The following is a 19,899-nucleotide window of genomic DNA, read 5'->3' as shown; positions in this document are numbered from 1 at the left end:
CTGCGTACACCCGGTGCACAGGGTCCACATCGAACTTGAAAACATGTATTCGAAACGTTATTGCCATGTGGGACACCTCTTGGCCTCCTGATGAGGAGTTGGGGGCAAGAGAATGGACGGGCTGATGGGGGCATGGGGCTCCGTCCCCTTCTATATCAGGCACAGACCCCTCGATCCGTCTCTGATACAGGCATTTCTCCTGCAGAAGAGCCAGAGACTACTCCCGTGCTTCTTGCTTTCCTTGCCCCATCTCTACCACGAGCGTTCCTGCCGCCATCGCTTCGATCTGACCTTGGAGGTCGTGCTGATGGCTGAGGGGAGTGCTTCTTTTGACTGGGACATGGCGGTCTCGGTGGCTGGGAACCACTATACGAGCTCCGGCCATGGCGGAGTTGCACAACACTTCGTCCATAATGATGGTGGTGCTCCAGCCGGGGCGGTTGTCGTCCCGGGCGCTGGATCAAGGGCTTCTGGTGGCATCAGCAAGATGGATCCCACCAGCTTACCCGGCTACGGGAGCAGCGACGGCCCTACGGCAATCACGGCGACTACTCAGGCGCTGCCGCCTGCCAGATCTAGCGGCCAGGGGCTGACACAGTTCAAAAGGTCCTGGACCGTGGAGGAAGACACGTACGCAGAAAATCCAACCCTAAATTGCAAACCTTTTTCTTTGTCCTTCATCGGTTGCAGCTTCGTCGGTTTCTTTGTGATTGTGCAGGCTGCTCAGGGAGAAGGTGCGGGAATTCGACCAAGGGAGTTGGGCGGAGGTTGCATTGTACCTCCCTGGCCGGAGCGGGAAGCAGTGTCGAGAGAGATGGACCAACCAACTTGACCCCAACATTGAGGTGATTTTGCAAGATTTAAATTTCTTAACTCCCTCTACTAGCAGCTTGATTCTTGGGAATTTTGATGATCTATATTGAGTGTGCTTACGGAAAGAAATTCATCGTTGCGTTATCTGAATTCATCACCATTTAGAAGTGGGCATTAACTCCCGGATAAATATTTAGTAGTCTTGCATGTCTTTAGTCTATTCAGTAAATGTGGTGATTAATTTCTTCATTTAGGCCACTAAATGATCCCCCAAGTGATTTTCTGAAGATTTTTTTGCAGGGAAGTAATTTTCTAAAATTAATAGGGATTGATGTTCCTGCCCACACATTAGCAATTGAAACGTGTACAAGGATTTTGTGTTCAATCCGTAAATAAAAAATCTCACTTGCACTTACAAATATGGAAATTTACTACTCCCAGCGTTCACAAAGAGATGTTTTGGATATTTCAATATGGACTACACGGACTGAAATAAGTGAACACACACGCTAATATATATATATATATATATATATATATATATATATATATATATATATATACCTACAATTCAGAAAAATATATTAGAACATATTATATTTGTGAGTGGAGAGAGTAATTGACATGGTGTCTCAGTTTTTTAACTTAGATAATTGCCCGTGCATTGCAACAGGAGTATAAACATTCTCGTAGATTACCCATGATCACACGTCTATTATTACATTGGTGCACTATAATCTTAGCGTGATTTTGTATGCAATTATCATGATTTACCTGCAATCTTATTGTTAAGCACTTATTTGGTAATAATTTATTGACTTACCAAAGAAAATATTATTTATGAGAAAATTGGAGATGGGAGTCAAAATATCATTTTATTGTTAAGCACTTATTTGGTAAAAATTGCTAACTTGCCAAAAAATATTATTATCTGAGATAAAAATCAGAGATGGGAGGAAAAAATCAAACAGGAGAACAGAAGGGGACACACACACACACACACACACACACACACACACACACACACACACACACACACATATATATATATATATATATATATAGAGAGAGAGAGAGAGAGAAGGAGAGACGGAGGTTTTACGAAGGAGAGGCTGAAATGAGAAGCTTATGTTCTTTCGAATTAGTAGAGCAAAGATTCTTGGCCACTAAGCGATCACCCAATTAAAAGAATTGTCTTGTTTATTTGTCAAATTACTACCTATTTGTGAGTTGCCACAATTTGATATCCCTAAAGTAAGAGTTGGTGTTCTAGCCCACAAAGTAGCATTTGAGATGTGGTACTTTCATTAGTTGAATCATATCTAGAAAATAAGTCACATGCTTCCATATATAATGCTCATAGCATAATTACACATGTTCCAAAAATTTGATGATGTTTATTCTGAAATTGCTACTTTTTTGTTATGGTTTTCCTGAATTTGGTAAATAGGAGTGGATATTACTGCCCCCATATTAGCACTTGAGATATGTGTTTGTGACCTAATGGAGCCCCACTCAACTCCCTCCATATTGGACTAGCTATTCAAGGTAGGCCCTACTTCAGGGTGCATGTGCGGCCTGCTTTGGAGATGGAGATGTGCACGCCACCAGCCCATGCACCAAGCCCTCTGCTTGCTGCCCTGGGCTCGACGATGAGTTGCGTATGCCATCAACCCATGCACCCCCCGAGTCCTATGTTTTGGGCCAGATGGAACCCACATGCCCATCTTCATGCCTCTCTTCCCAACCCGATAGTCCTGCAAAGAAACCCAACCACGATAGAGATTGACGCTATGCAGGCCAGTTGTGCTCCTGACAGAGATGGCATGCCATGCTTTGTGCCGGTGCCGCCTCCCATTCTCCCTGCTCTCCGAGCAACAACCCAACTAGGTCACCCACAACAAGGAGGGAAACACTCGCGAGGGTTACCGACTTTGACATCAACCAACACAGTCCGGATGTGAGTGCCAAGAAAATGGCCATGCACATTGCCTAGCTCATGGAAAGGCTTCTTTTCCGATAGATGTGAGTCATTGGTTAGGTAAATAGGTCAACGAGGAAGTGAATGCCTCTTTGTGGCATTGTTCCAGACGAGACCGCTATACATTGAGACCATGGCGCTTAGGGTGCTTTTGCAACTTGATGAGATTTGGCGACGAACATGGAGGATGTTTTGATGGAGCATGGTGGTGATGGTGGTCGAGAGGTGCCATCGCCGATAAGCGAGTACGTCGTCGAGACACCCTGATTGCCTTGGATCATCTGATGATGTAGTTTAGTTCCTATGTTAGACATCAATCATTCGGGGCGCCTGGTTGTAGTTGTTGTTGTGTGCAACTACTTATTGTTGCCCTAGAGAGGCACTGTGGATTTCTGCTGGAGTTTTGTCCTTGATTATTTGACTTTGCTCAGTGTCAACCTCAATTTTTTGAATTGATTTGTGCAAGCTCAATTTTCGAAATAGGAGAGCCACTATCGATGAAACCATTGCTGCCTTTACGTGTCATGTTGCATGTATCCAGGAAACTAAGCTTGAAGTGGTTGACTCCATGATTGTTTCCTTCCTTGGAGGCTACAGGCTAAAGGGTTTTTCCCAACACCCAACTACTAGTACATGTGGTGGGATTCTCATCTTGGGAAGAAGTGTTGGGGAACGTAGCAGAAATTCAAAATTTTCCTACGTGTCACCAAGATCTATCTATGGAGAGACCAGCAACGAGTAGAAAGAGAGTGCATCTACATACCCTTATAGATCGCTAAGCGGAAGCGTTCAAGTGAACGGGGTTGATGGAGTCGTACTCGTCGTGATTCAAATCACCGATGATCCTAGTGCCGAACGGACGGCACCTCCGCGTTCAACACACGTACAGCCCGGTGACGTCTCCCACGCCTTGATCCAGCAAGGAGAGAGGGAGAGGTTGAGGAAGACTCCATCCAACAGCAGCACAACGGCGTGGTGGTGGTGGAGGAGCGTGGCAATCCAGCAGGGCTTCGCCAAGCACCATGGGAGAGGAGGAGTAGGAAGAGAGGTAGGGCTGTGCCAGAACTTCGTGTATAGCTCCCATGCGCCTCCCCACTATATATAGGGGTGGAGGGGCTGGTTTCTTGCCCTCCAAGTCCATTGGGGCGTTGGCCAAGGTGGGAGGAAAGAAATCTCATTATTTCCTTCCCCACCGATTGTTATCCCCCCTTTTTAGGGATCTTGATCTTATCCCTTCGGGATATGATCTTATTCCTTCTAAGGGGGGATCTTGGTGCGCCTTGACCAGGGGTGTGGGGCCTTGCCCCCACTACCCACGTCCATGTGGGTCCCCCCATGCAGGTGGGCCCCACTCCGGAACCTTCTAGAACCTTCCCGGTACAATACCGAAAATCCCGAACATTTTCCGGTGGCCAAAATAGGATTTCCCATATATAAATCTTTACCTCCGGACCATTCCGGAACTCCTCGTGACGTCCGGGATCTCATCCGGGACTCCAAACAACATTCGGTAACCACATACAAACTTCCTTTATAACCCTAGCATCATCGAACCTTAAGTGTGTAGATCCTACGGGTTCGGGAGACATGTAGACATGACCGAGGCGTTCTCCGGTCAATAACCAACAGCGGGATCTGGATACCCATGATGGCTCCCACATGTTCCACGATGATCTCATCGGATGAACCACGATGTCAAGGACTTAATCAATCCCGTATTCAATTCCCTTTGTCTATCGGTATGTTACTTGCCCGAGATTCGATCGTCGGTATCCAATACCTTGTTCAATCTCGTTACCGGCAAGTCACTTTACTCGTTCCGTAACACATCATCCCGTGATCAACTCCTTGGTCACATTGCGCATATGATGATGTCCTACCGAGTGGGCCCAGAGATACCTCTCCGTTTACACGGAGTGACAAATCCCAGTCTCGATCCGCATAAAACAAAAGATACTTTCGGAGATACCTGTAGTGCACCTTTATAGTCACCCAGTTACGTTGTGACGTTTGATACACCCAAAGCACTCCTACGGTATCCAGGAGTTACACGCTCTCATGGTCGAAGGAAGAGATACTTGACATTGGCAAAGCTCTAGCAAATGAACTACACGATCTTTTGTGCTAGTCTTAGGATTGGGTCTTGTCCATCACATCATTCTCCTAATGATGTGATCCCGTTATCAACGACATCCAATGTCCATAGCCAGGAAACCATGACTATCTGTTGATCACAACGAGCTAGTCAACTAGAGGCTCACTAGGGACATATTGTGGTCTATGTATTCACACGTGTATTACGATTTCCGGATAATACAGTTATAGCATGAATAAAAGACAATTATCATGAACAAGGAAATATAATAATAATACTTCTATTATTGCCTCTAGGGCATATTTCCAACAGTCTCCCACTTGCACTAGAGTCAATAATCTAGTTCACATCGCCATGTGATTAACACTCACAGGTCACATCGCCATGTGACTAATACCCAAGAGTTTACTAGAGTCAGTAGTCTAGTTCACATCACTATGTGATTAACACTCAATGAGTTTTATGTTTGATCATGTTGCTTGTGAGAGAGGTTTTAGTCAACGGGTCTGAACCTTTCAGATCCGTGTGTGCTTTACAAATCTCTATGTCATCTCCTAGATGCAGCTACCACGCTCTATTTGGAGCTATTCCAAACAACTGTTCTACTTGGAGCTATTCTAAATTATTGCTCCATTATATGTATCCGGTCTCTCTACTCAGAGCTATCCGGATAGGTGTCAAGCTTGCATCGTCGTAACCTTTATGACGAACTCTTTTACCACCTCCATAATCGAGAAAATTCCTTAGTCCACTAGTTACTAAGGATAACTTTGACCGCTGTCCTGTGAGCCATTCTTGGATCACTCTTGTACCCCTTGACTGACTCATGGCAAGGCACACTTCAGGTGCGGTACACAGCATAGCATACTGAAGAGCCTACGTCTTAAGCATAGGGGACGACCTTCATCCTTTCTCTCTATTCTACTGTGGTCGAGCTTTAAGTCTTAACTTCGTACCTTACAACTCAGGCAAGAACTCCTTCTTTGACTGGTCCATCTTGAACACCTTCAAGATCATGTCAAGGTATGTGCTCATTTGAAAGTATTATTAAGCATTTTGATCTATCCTTATAGATCTTGATGCTCAATGTTCAAGTAGCTTAATCCAGGCTTTCCATTGAAAAACACTTTCAAAATAACCCTATATGCTTTCCAGAAATTCTACGTCATTTCTGATCAACAATATGTCAACAACATATACTCATCAGAAATTCTATAGTGCTCCCACTCACTTCTTTGGAAATACAAGTTTCTCATAAACTTTGTACAAACCCAAAATTTTTGATCATCATCAAAGCATACATTCCAACTCCGAGATGCTCACTCCAGTCCTTAGAAGGATTGCTGGAGCTTTGCATACTTATTAGCATCTTTCGGGATTGACAAAACCTTCCGGTTGTATCACATACAACCTTTCCTCATTAAAATCGTCGAGGAAACAATGTTTTGACATCCTATCTGCAAGATTTCATAAATAATGCAGTAATCGCTAATATAATTCCAACAGACTCTTAGCATCGCTACGAGTGAGAAAATCTCATCGTAGTCAACTCCTTGAACTTGTCGGAAAACATCTTAACGTCAAGTCGAGCTTTCTTAATGGTGACATTTACCATCATTGTCCGTATTCCTTTTGAAATCCATCTGTACTCATTAGCCTTACGACCATCGAGCCGTTCTGCCAAAGTCTACACTTTGTTTTCATACATGGATCCTCTCTCGGATTTTATGGCCTCAAGCCATTTATCAGAATCCGGGCCCACCATCGCTTCTCCATAGCTCGTAGGTTCATTGTTGTCTAGCAACATGACCTTCAAGATAGGATTACGTACCACTCTAAAGTAGTACGCATCCTTGTCATCCTACGAGGTTTGGGAGTGAATTGATCCGAAGTTTCATGATCAATATCATAAGCTTCCACTTCAATTGGTGTAGGTGCCACAGGAACAACTCCCTGTGCCCTGTCACACACTAGTTGAAGAGACGGTTCAATAACCTCATCAAGTCTCCACCATCCTCCCACTCAATTCTTTCGAGAGAAACTTTTCCTCGAGAAAGGACCCGATTCTAGAAACAATCCATATTGCTTTCGGATCTGAATTAGGAGGTATACCCAACTGTTTTGGGTTTCCTATGAAGATGCATTTTATCCGCTTTGGGTTCGAGCTTATCAACCTGAAACTTTTTCATATAAGCGTCGCAGCCCCAAAGTTTTAAGAAACGACAACTTAGGTTTCTCTAAACCATAATTCATGCGGTGTCATCTCATCGGAATTACGTGGTGCCCTATTTAAAGTGAATGTGGTTGTCTCTAATGCCTAACCCATGAACGATAGTGGTAATTCGATAAGAGACATCATGGTACGCACCATATCCAATAGGGTGCAACTATGATGTTCGGACACACCATCACATTATGGTGTTCTAGGCGGTATTAATTGCGAAACAATTTCCACAATGTCTTAATTGTGTGCCAAAACTCGTAACTCAGATATTCATCTCTATGATCATATCATAGACATTTTATCCTCTTGTCACAATGATCTGCTACTTCACTCTGAAATTACTTGAACCATTCAATAATTCAGACTTGTGTTTCATCAAGTAAATATACTCAACATTTACTCGAATCATCTGTGAAGTAAGAACATAATGATATTCACTGCATGCCTCAGCACTCATTCGACTGCACACATCAAAATGTGTTACTTCCAACAAGTTGCTATCTTGTTCCATCTTACTGAAAATGAGGCTTTTCAGTCATCTTGCCCATGTGGTATGATTTGCATATCTCAAGTGATTCAAAATCAAGTGAGTCCGAACGATCCATTTGCATGGAGTTTCTTCATGCATATACACCAATAGACATGGTTCGCATGTCTCAAACTTTTCAAAAACGAGTGAGTCCAAAGATCCATCAACATGGAGCTTCTTCATGCGTTTTATACCATTATGACTTACATGGCAGTGCCACAAGTAAGTGGTACTATCATTACTATCTTATATCTTTTGGCATGAAAATGTGTATCACTACGACCGAGATTCAATAAACCATTCCTTTAGGTGCAAGACCATTGAAGGTATTATTCAAAAACAGAGTAACCATTATTCTCCTTAAATGAATAACCATATTGCGATAGACATAATCCAATCATGTCTATGCTCAACGCAAACACCAATCTCGGTGGTAGAGGGAGCGTGCGATGCTTGATCATATCAACCTTGGAAACACTTCCAACATATATCGTCAGCTCACCTTTAACTAGTCTCCGTTTATTCCGTAGCTTTTATTTCGAGTTACTAACACTTAGCAACCGAACCGGTATCCAATACCCTGGTGCTACTAGGAGTACTAGTAAAGTACACATTAACATAATGTATATCCAATATACTTCTATCGACCTTGCCAGCCTTCTCATCTACCAAGTATCTAGGGTAATGCTGCTCCAGTGGTTGTTCCCCTTATTACAGAAGCACTTAGTCTCGGGTTTGGGTTCAACCTTGGGTTTCTTCACTAGAGCAGCAGCTGAATTGCCGTTTCATGAAGTATCCCTTTGTTCCCTTGCCCTTCTTGAAACTAGTGGTTTCACCAACCATCAACAATTGATGCTCCTTCTTGATTTCTACTTTCGCGGTGTCAAACATCATGAATATTTCAAGGATCATCATATCTATCCCTGATATGTTATAGTTAATCACGAAGCTCTAGCAGCTTGGTGGCAATGACTTTGGGGAAACATCACTATCTCATCTGGAGGATCAACTCCCACTCGATTCAAGTGATTGTTGTGCTCAGACAATTTGAGCACAAGCTCAACGATTGAGCTTTTCTCCCTTAGTTTGCAGGCTAAGAAAATCGTCAGAGGTCTTATACCTCTTGACGTGGGCACGAGCCTGAAATCCCAATTTCAGCCCTCGAAACATCTCATATGTTCCGCGACGTTTCGAAAACGTCTTTGGTGCCTCTACTTAAACCATTTAATTGAACTATCACGTAGTTATCAAAACGTGTATGTCCGATGTTCGCAACATCGACAAACGACGTTGGGGTTCAGCACACTGAGCGGTGCATTAAGGACATAAGCTTTCTACTGATCGCATAATCGCTACTATCAACTTTCAACTATATTTTCTCTAGGAACATATCTAAACAGTGGAACTAAAGCGCGAGCTTACGACATAATTTGCAAAAGGTCTTTTGACTATGTTCAGGATAATTAAGTTCATCTTATGAACTCCCACTTAGATAGACATCCCTCTGGTCATCTAAGTGATCACATGATCCGAGTCAACTAGGCCGTGTCCGATCATCACGTGAGACGGACTAGTCATCATCGGTGAACATCTTCATGTTGATCGTATCTACCATACGACTCATGCTCGACCTTTCGGTCTCCGTGTTCCGAGGCCATGTCTGCACATGCTAGGCTCGTCAAGTTAACCCTAAGTGTTTTCGTTGTGTAAAACTGTCTTACACCCGTTGTATGTGAACGTAAGAATCCATCACACCCGATCATCACGTGGTGCTTAGAAGCGACGAACTGTAGCAACGGTGCACAGTTAGGGGAGAACACTTCTTGAAATTTTGTAAGGGATCATCTTATTTACTACCGTCGTCCTAAGCAAACAAGATGCATAAACATGATAAACATCACATGCAATCAAATAGTGACATGATATGGCCAATATCATTTTGCTCCTTTTGATCTTCATCTTCGGGGCTCCATGATCATCATCGTCACCGGCACGACACCATGATCTCCATCATCATGATCTCCATCATCGTGTCTTCATGAAGTTGTCACGCCAACGACTACTTCTACTTCTATGACTAACGCATTTAGCAATAAAGTAAAGTAGTTTACATGGCGTTCTTCAATGACACGCAGGTCATACAATAAATAAAGACAACTCCTATGGCTCCTGCCGGTTGTCATACTCATCGACATGCAAGTCGTGAATCCTATTACAAGAACATGATCAATCTCATACATCACATATCATTCATCACATTCTTCTTGGCCATATCACATCACATAGCATACCCTGCAAAAACAAGTTAGACGTCCTCTAATTGTTGTTGCATGTTTTACGTGGCTGCTATGGGTTTCTAGCAAGAACGTTTCTTACCTACGCAAGACCACAACGTGATATGCCAATTGCTATTTACCCTTCATAAGGACCCTTTTCATCGAATCCGTTCCGACTAAAGTGGGAGAGACTGGCACCCGCTAGCCACCTTATGCACCAAGTGCATGTCAATCGGTGGAACCTGTCTCACGTAAGAGTACGTGTAAGGTCAGTCCGGGCCGCTTCATCCCACAATACCGTCGAAACAAGATTGGACTAGTAACGGTAAGCATATTGAACAACATCAACGCCCACAACTACTTTGTGTTCTACTCGTGCAAAGAATCTACGCAATAGACCTAGCTCATGATGCCACTGTTGTGGAACGTAGCAGAAATTCAAAATTTTCCTACGTGTCACCAAGATCTATCTATGGAGAGACCAGCAACGAGTAGAAAGAGAGTGCATCTACATACCCTTGTAGATCGCTAAGCGGAAGCGTTCAAGTGAACGGGGTTGATGGAGTCGTACTCGTCGTGATTCAAATCACCGATGATCCTAGTGCCGAACGGACGACACCTCCGCGTTCAACACACGTACAGCCCGGTGACGTCTCCCACGCCTTGATCCAGCAAGGAGAGAGGGAGAGGTTGAGGAAGACTCCATCCAACAGCAGCACAACGGCGTGGTGGTGGTGGAGGAGCGTGGCAATCCAGCAGGGCTTCGCCAAGCACCATGGGAGAGGAGGAGTAGGAAGAGAGGTAGGGCTGTGCCAGAACTTCGTGTATAGCTCCCATGCGCCTCCCCACTATATATAGGGGTGGAGGGGCTGGTTTATTGCCCTCCAAGTCCATTGGGGCGTTGGCCAAGGTGGGAGGAAAGAAATCTCATTATTTCCTTCCCCACCGATTGTTATCCCCCCTTTTTAGGGATCTTGATCTTATCCCTTCGGGATATGATCTTATTCCTTCTAAGGGGGGATCTTGGTGCGCCTTGACCAGGGGTGTGGGGCCTTGCCCCCACTACCCACGTCCATGTGGGTCCCCCCATGCAGGTGGGCTCCACTCCGGAACCTTCTAGAACCTTCCCGGTACAATACCGAAAATCCCGAACATTTTCCGGTGGCCAAAATAGGACTTCCCATATATAAATCTTTACCTCCGGACCATTCCGGAACTCCTCGTGACGTCCGGGATCTCATCCGGGACTCCGAACAACATTCGGTAACCACATACAAACTTCCTTTATAACCCTAGCATCATCGAACCTTAAGTGTGTAGACCCTACGGGTTCGGGAGACATGTAGACATGACTGAGACGTTCTCCGGTCAATAACCAACAGCGGGATCTGGATACCCATGATGGCTCCCACATGTTCCACGATGATCTCATCAGATGAACCACGATGTCAAGGACTTAATCAATCCCGTATTCAATTCCCTTTGTCTATCGGTATGTTACTTGCCCGAGATTCGATCGTCGGTATCCAATACCTTGTTCAATCTCGTTACCGGCAAGTCACTTTACTCGTTCTGTAACACATCATCCCGTGATCAACTCCTTGGTCACATTGCGCATATGATGATGTCCTACCGAGTGGGCCCAGAGATACGTCTCCGTTTACACGGAGTGACAAATCCCAGTCTCGATCCGCATAAAACAATAGATACTTTCGGAGATACCTGTAGTGCATCTTTATAGTCACCCAGTTACGTTGTGATGTTTGATACACCCAAAGCACTCCTACGGTATCCAGGAGTTACACGCTCTCATGGTCGAAGGAAGAGATACTTGACATTGGCAAAGCTCTAGCAAATGAACTACACGATCTTTTGTGCTAGTCTTAGGATTGGGTCTTGTCCATCACATCATTCTCCTAATGATGTGATCCCGTTATCAACGACATCCAATGTCCATAGCCAGGAAACCATGACTATCTGTTGATCACAACGAGCTAGTCAACTAGAGGCTCACTAGGGACATATTGTGGTCTATGTATTCACACGTGTATTACGATTTCCGGATAATATAGTTATAGCATGAATAAAAGACAATTATCATGAACAAGGAAATATAATAATAATACTTTTATTATTGCCTCTAGGGCATATTTCCAACAAGAAGATCATGTCCGTGTAGAGGATGTGCACTTTGGCACCTACACATTCTCTGTTAATGTCTCCATCGTTAGATCTGAAACCTCCTTTAAGACTACCATAGTGTATGAGCCAACAAGAAATATCCATAAAGATATCTTCGTCGAAGAGATGATGAATGAAAATCCCCATCCTCTAGATAAAGTCTTGACATAGGCAACTTCAACCAAATATACTACTCTAGAGATAATAACTATGCCAATGCGAACCATAGCCACACCTTCTGCTTTCAGAATGCTCTTGTATTTTGTGAGCTACTAGAAACCCACCTCCAGAACAAATATGTACACTTGGGAGAAATAAGAAAAGCAACCCAACCATGTCCAAGCTTGATGGCTTCTTTTGCAATGAAGATTGGGATATCACTTTTGACAAGAACATTATGAATGCCCTCCCATCATCACTTTCGGATCATTGTCTTCTCCTCCAGGTCAATGAGATAGCCCTTGGCAACCAAAGACCTTCCGCTTTGCATTTTGTTGGACCAACATGCCTGGATTTCACCTTTATGTTCAAGATGTGTGGATGAGCTCTCTAAGCACACTAAGCCTTATCAAAGGATCTTTCAGAAAGTTGAAAAGAATTAGTCAAAGGCTTAATACTTGGAGTAGAACTATTTCCTTCAACGTCAAAGTCCAACTTCACATGACCTTAGAGATCATTATTCGGTTGGATGAGGCCTAGGATAATTGGGAGCTAAGTAATGATGATAAGGTCTTTGAAAGAGACTTCAAATAAGTGTGGTTGGGCTCGTGGTCATGGAGAGAATAAGGAAGAGACAAATCTTGAGGATCAAAAATATTAAATTCGGAGATGATAACACTTGTTACTTTCACCTGAGGGTGAATGAACGAGGGAGGAAAAATCTTATACATCATCTAAAACATGGGAGTGACTGGGTGATGGATCATGACTACAAGAAAAACATTGTTCACTCACACTTCTCTGCTATAAATAAAAGAGTGTCTAGTGTGCAAAGAACATCAATTGGGCAATGATTTCCATTGTTGGCCATGATCTGTCCGCTCTTGGAGATGCCATCACAAAGAAGAAGGTCAAGGTTGTGATCTTTGCCCTAGCTAGTGACAAAGCACGCGGGCCCGATGGCTTAACAAAAATTCTTCAAGGACTGTTGGGATATTATTGAGGATGTCAACATGCTCATGATCACTAACTTCTCAGACCTCCACATGGAAAACTTCCATTGGCTAAACTCATCAAATGTTACACTCATCCCCAAGAAAGATTGCACCAAAGACATTCTGGATTTTAGTACTATTAGCCTTATCCATGTCATGGCCAAGCTCATTGTCAAAATCCTTGCTCTATGAAGTTGGCTCTGCACATGAACGATATTTTTCCATTGTGCAAAGTGATTTCATCAAGAGGATAAGTATCTACTATAACTTGATGTATGTGCGCGATGTGGCTAGAAGATGTCACCACATCAAGACACCTACACTCCTCATCCAGCTCCACATAAATAAGGCCATAGATTCCATTAGGTGGTATTATTTTATAGACATGTTGAGTCACCATGGCTTCCAAGGCCACTCCCGGGGACAGATCTCCACTCTCCCCTCCTAATCTTCTTCCCGAGTTTTGCTCAGTGCAATTGCTAAGGACCTGATCAAGCATGATAATGGGCTCTATCAGGGGTCCCCCTTTCCCCTTTGCTTTTCAAGCTTGCCATTAACCCGCTACAGCATATCTTGAACAAGGCTACAACCTAAGGAAAGCTTCATCCTCTTAGTGGATGTCACACAGACATTCATCCTTCCTTTTACACCAATGATGTGACAGTTTTATGTGCCCCTATCAAGGAACAAGTCCAAGTCCTTGCCACCACGCTTGCCTATTTCATAGATACTGACATCCTTGTCACAAATTGTAGAAGGAGCATTGTTGAACCTATCTGGGGCGATAACATCGACCTTGATGACATCCTACATTCCTTCACAGCAGGCCACTCATCCCTTCCCATATGTTACCTTGGCCTACCCCTCAGGTTCAAAGAGTACAAAGGTTCCACTTACAACACTTAGAATGTAAAGACACCAATAAATTAGAACCTTGGAGAGGAAAACATGTTGCTATAGCAGGCATTGAAATGGTGCTCCCGGAGGTGTCGATATACCATCTTTCATCACTTGACCTCCCAGTGGAGGTTCTTAGGAATACTAATAGAATGAGTCGCGCCTATCTTTGGGCACGGATAGATAAAGTGACCAGTGGTAAGTGCGAAATTAATTGGGAGCAAGTTTGCAAGCTGAAGGAGTTTCATAGCCCAAGAGTTCTTAATCTTGGAAGTTCACAATCGCGCTTTGCTCATGATGGTTATGGCTTGACAAGCATGACCCACATAGGGCGTGGTGCATTATGGGGATGTCATGCAACAATGATGATCATGATCCCTTCCCGGCGGGCACTAAGGTTATGACTGACGATGAAATACATCCAAATTTTGGGGAGTCATCATGGCTAGAGGGGCTGAGGCCTAAAGACAATGCGCCCATTTTTTGGGGGATATCTTGCAAGAATGGTGGCAACATAACAAGGCTTTGAGCTATAGTTTTTTGGTTCTACGGATTGACAATCAAGGAGGCCTAACACTAGGGCAAATCAACAATTCATCATTTTGTGGGATAAACTTTCCAATGTCATCATGTAACCAGATGTCCAAGATACAATCATGTGGAAGCTGACTAACGATAGGAACTATACCACCTCCTCGGCCTACAAGGCTCGATTGGCCGACCACATCTGATCCAACTTTCTATCCATGGCCTGAAAGGTTTGGGCATCTCCCAAATATGTAGGTTCTTTACTTGGCTAGTCACCCAAAATGGGATTTGGACGGCAAATAGGCTACAATGTTGAGAGTGGCCAAATTGCGACGGATGCCCTCTTTGCAACCAAGTGTAAGAATCAGTAGCTCACCTCCTCTTCAAGTTTTGATTCTATCTTTGAGTCTGGAACGATGTGATTTCTTGGCTTGGTCTTCATGTTAGTGCGGATCTTTGGCAACATTTTGAGACCATGAAACTTGGTGGGAAGGAGTCCACAACAATTCGAAGCCGAGGAAAGCTCTATTTTCTTTACTCCTTTTTGTTAGATGCGAGATTTGGAAGGAAAGGAACCTGCGTGTCTTTCAAAACAAAGCGACACCGGTGGTGATCATTATTCGCATCATACAAGATGATGCATCGCTTTGGGATATTGTGGGGGCTAAGAATTTGAGTAATGTACTTCCAAGAGAGTAATTTATTATCTTTGTCTCGTTTTGTGGTATCTTACAAACTACTCTTATTAATAAATAAAAATGGCAAATCTTCTGCCTTGTTCCAAAAAAGGGAGTCCAAAACTATAAATAAAAAATGACACTTGCATTTGCGATATAATTGATATTGCTAACTAAAATTTTTCTAGAAGTTTTCTATATCTTGCCCACCTCAAATTGCACAATATTGATCCCCAACATTGTAGCACATGCAAAATATGTGTAATTTTTAACAGGATTTGTCCAAAATAAATAATTTGTTAACAGGATCTCTCCAAAATAAAGAAGTCACATCATTTTTTATGGGTCCATGCGCTCCAAATAATTATTCCCATACTAACTTTTTTTCTTTCCATTTTCTATGAAGCTCATTCCACCATTTTAGTAATTTATATCAGCCATAGGTCAGTTTGTGCGAGTATATGACGCTTGGTTGTCTAGAAATTTATGAACCAATATATTCCTAAGATACTTTAAGATTCCTTAGATACTTTGAGACGCGTGCTATGTTTTCTAATCTTCGCAAATTTTATCTTGTTTAAGACTATTGCATTAGTTTTTTATTGTTTCAAAGTCTAACATATTATTTCATTATGTACCAGTAAATCTGATCTTGAAAAAGGGCATATTTATTTATTACTACACAATGAAACATTATAATACACTGTGAAACAAGAAGAAACTTAGAAACATTTTTTTATTCTGAAAAAACATAAATTTTGCCAACAACAAGAAAATTTAATATAAATCTCAAAGCAATGGTGAATGGCGGTTGGCTTATAAATAGACAACGCTTACAATGACATGGGTGTTGTCTTGCGTTCAAAAAAAGTCAAGTTAGTAAATACTACTTTCCGTGTGCAGTGTTGTGTTCAATTGTAATTCAATGGAATGTTATGTCATAATTAATTAACTCACAAATATTTCCCTTGCAGAGGAAAAAATGGACCGAAGTGGAAGACATGAAGCTGATCAAGATGCACCAGACTTGGGGGAACTGCTGGTCGGTGATCGTCCGAGAACTCCCCGGACGGTCAGACAATGCCGTCAAGAACCACTGGAATGCCACCAAGCGCAGTCTGAACACGAAACGCCATATGAAGAAGAGGAACAGTGAGCAGCCACCTCCTGGCCAGCTCTCCCTTCTTATGGAGTACATCCGCAGCCTTGACCCGCATACCGAACCACCCACAGAGACACGTCTAGTGTCCCCACCGTTGTATCATGACCAACAACACGGTGGGAAAACGAGGATGGCCGATATAGACTCTGTCGTCGTCATTGCCCCTACCGCACAGGCGCACCCGAGTTACCCTAATCTGACCATGACTGGTATGTACTACCACCCAAACCCGGCCAACATGCAGTACTGGGTGCCAGACTTGAATGTCACCGATGGGACAAAAGAGGGGTACTCATACTACATCCCTCCCAATGCGCACCTGAACCACCACCAGTCGTATGGTTTGTCTCCGACACAGATGGTTAGCAAGAAAGACATCCAGCAGGCAGCCAATGCGAGCATGGACATGTATGCATTCACCGAACAACATACCCTCCCAGTGAACAACCTGAAGGCTGCTGCAGAGATGCACCGCGAGTCCTCCATCAACAACCAACTGGGCAACATGTGTGGTGGAGCTGGTGGCTGGTCCTACTACTATGGCATGGATGCGGCTGGTTCAAGCGGCCCCACAGGAGGTAGTGGTAGTGGTAATGACCCTGAAGGCATCGACATGGTGTAGATGGCTTCTGGAGAGTTTGCCACATAGGACGAGGAGGTGGTCACCTCCAATCGGCTGGCTAGATTCAAGTGAGACGTACATGTCCCCAGAGGATTTCATGTCTAAGGAGAACAATGAGATTGTATATGTGTTGAGCTTGTGTACTTTGTTTGATTTCATTATTTTGTAAAGGTACTTTATCTGGTCCATTTGGGGAAGTACATTAATTTGTTCGCGTTTCCATCCTTGGGAAATCATTTTAGTTAATTTCGGTAGAGAAGAGGTAGAAAAATGAGGCAAAGGCAAAGGTGGGATGGCCAGCCATGACATCTCTAATGTACCCGAGACGTAAACGGTGCTGTTGGCCATGACATCTCCATAGATGACTAATAGAGGGTTGATAGGTTTAGATTGAGAGGAGTGTGGTCACCAATGATAGAATATATGGCAGTGTGGGTGCGAATTACAGGGAAGGCATGAGCGGTGACATATCATACAAGAAAGGGTAGTGAGGCAACGTGTGATAGCGTTGTTAGTTAGGGAAGAGGTAGCGGTGCTGCCGACGATACAAATGGGTCAGTTGGAAGAGGAACCCACTAGGGGAGGAAGAAGGGTGGTCAGCAAATCAACTAAAATAAAAATATAGGCACGGTTAATTAGGCGGTCCTTACTTTGTTGTACTAGTTGAGACACACTTGAAGTTGAGATGACATAGTTGAATAAGTGCAGTTGAAAAAATATTGTTGTGTCCCAAAATTGGAGTTCATATTGTGTAGCTGGAATAGATGATGCAGTTTAAAAAGTGTAATTGAAAAACACGATGCAGTTGAAACATTGTTGTTGAACGGGCGATATATGTAGTTTAAACACATGAAAAATATAGTTGAAACACATGATGAAGCTTTTAAAATGCAGTTGAATCGACTACATAAAGTTTATGCCAGTTTCATACCAACTAAACATTTATGAGTTAGCATTTTCCTTGTGCATATACTTATGGTATGCTTGTTTCAGAAATTTGGAGAAGCCATGTCATTATTATTTTTCACTTTTTTGCAGAGAGCGGCATCTTGTCGACAATATCCTTTATCTCCTCCATGGTTGCCCTTCCTCTTCATTTTTCTAGTTCCACTCACTTAAGGGATCGATATGCATTGATGGACTTTCACGTTCTCTTCATCTTCTCCAAACATGAGTGGTCGATAAAGCCATGCATCATAACATATGCTCTCTCTCTCTCTTATGCAGGGAAATAATCCATTCCTATCATCTCTCTCCGCATCAGCTTTGTATTTGTGGCACAGCCCGTGCCTCCGATGTATTTTTTTAATAAAAGTGCATCAGTTGTCTTACGCTTACATAATCACTATACCACAGTTCACCATGAGGACGATGTAGCATCATAAATCTAGTGATAAACAATGTCAATGTTGGACTTGATGTATGGCAAGGGACAATGGTGATTGCACCATGCAAGGCTCTGCTCGGAATGGTATGTGCAAACATGGTCATGGTATAGCTCCACAATGGTCGAGAGGTGTCTTCAAATATACGTTCTCTTTCTATGTGTTTTGTAATTAAGCTATGGTATAAGGGGGTCCAACCCTATCCTAAATTGGCCAAAGTTCATTTATGGAATCATCCTTATCAAATCGTTTGACTAACCATGTGAGACAACAAAATATAGAAATTTCTATAGCTGGACCCGGGGTCATCCCTATCTCCTTGCTAATGTCTGAATGATGGATCTAGGCAAGACCCATGTTACCGGCCAGGGCCAAAGACAAGACATGAAAACATCAAGAAATCAAACTCAAGTCCGTGAGACCCTCGAGCCTGAAAATTTGAAGTTAAGCCAACCACCTGGACATGTGTCCCATTCCATGTAAAGAAATCCTGAGTTGACAAAAATTGATTCTAAGGACCAAAGCTTTCTAAAAGTCAAAAGGAAATCAAAGCCCAAACATGTAAGCGACGTAGATCCAAAATCCAAATTCAGGCCAGCCATATCACTAGTGCAGAGACGTCCTGTAAGTGCATCGAGTGCCACCCCTAGTTGGTTTTGGAGTATTGACGACAAACATGGTTGAGGGACTAATGTGTTTGTGAGAATTGCAGGATAACACAGGTAGATGTCCCTCAATGATTCGGTTTTCCTACCAAAGATGACCCCTAAAATGTATGAAGACATTGAAGACAATGGTGGTTCATGAAGACATTCACGTTGAAGATAATGATGTGTGAAGACATTCACTTGAAGACAATGGAGTGCGAAGACATAGTTTCTTTCGTAGTTTCATTTTCTTCTTTCTTGAGTCATAGGAACCACCGAACTGTTAAGTGGGGTCCAAGTGAACAAAGTCAAAAGACTGACGTGATGCTCAACCAAAATCCTATGTCTTCGAGTGAAGACAATGATAGTAAATCTTATCCAGAGTTGGATGAGTCACCTTTGATTGTAGCCCAAGTCAAGCTGCCGCATGTGTTTGAAATCCGACCATTGGACACGTGTCAGTTCCTTAGTGACCCAGGGTCATTTTGGACATATCATGTCGGGTTTCCTCCTGGCTATAAGTAGTCCACCCCCTACACCATAACTTGGTGGCTGCTCAGAGTTAGTGCATGACTTTTGTCGTTTGAGAGCAACCCACCTCTGAAGCCTTTGAGAGAGAAAACCTTGCGAGGACAAAGCCCAAGACACCCACAACCAAAGAGTGTTAGGCATCACTAAAGTCTTTATGTTCGTGTGATCTGAAGACTTATTACACTTGAGGACTGTGT

The 19,899-nt window shown here is 43.2% G+C and overlaps 1 protein-coding gene across 1 annotated transcript; it reads left to right on the top strand.

Moving 5' to 3' along the window:
* Positions 1-307: 307 nt before the first annotated feature.
* Positions 308-17,139, top strand: LOC123101026 (transcription factor MYB122-like). The gene is made up of 3 exons (XM_044522715.1): positions 308-630; positions 719-845; positions 16,330-17,139. Exons 1-3 carry the CDS (start codon positions 308-310, stop codon positions 17,137-17,139), a joined length of 1,260 nt encoding a protein of 419 aa, XP_044378650.1.
* Positions 17,140-19,899: the final 2,760 nt, after the last annotated feature.

Source organism: Triticum aestivum, chromosome 1A (assembly GCF_018294505.1).
Source record: "Triticum aestivum cultivar Chinese Spring chromosome 1A, IWGSC CS RefSeq v2.1, whole genome shotgun sequence".
NCBI classification, from domain to species: Eukaryota; Viridiplantae; Streptophyta; class Magnoliopsida; order Poales; family Poaceae; genus Triticum; species Triticum aestivum.
This window is presented reverse-complemented; position numbering and strand designations above follow the sequence as displayed.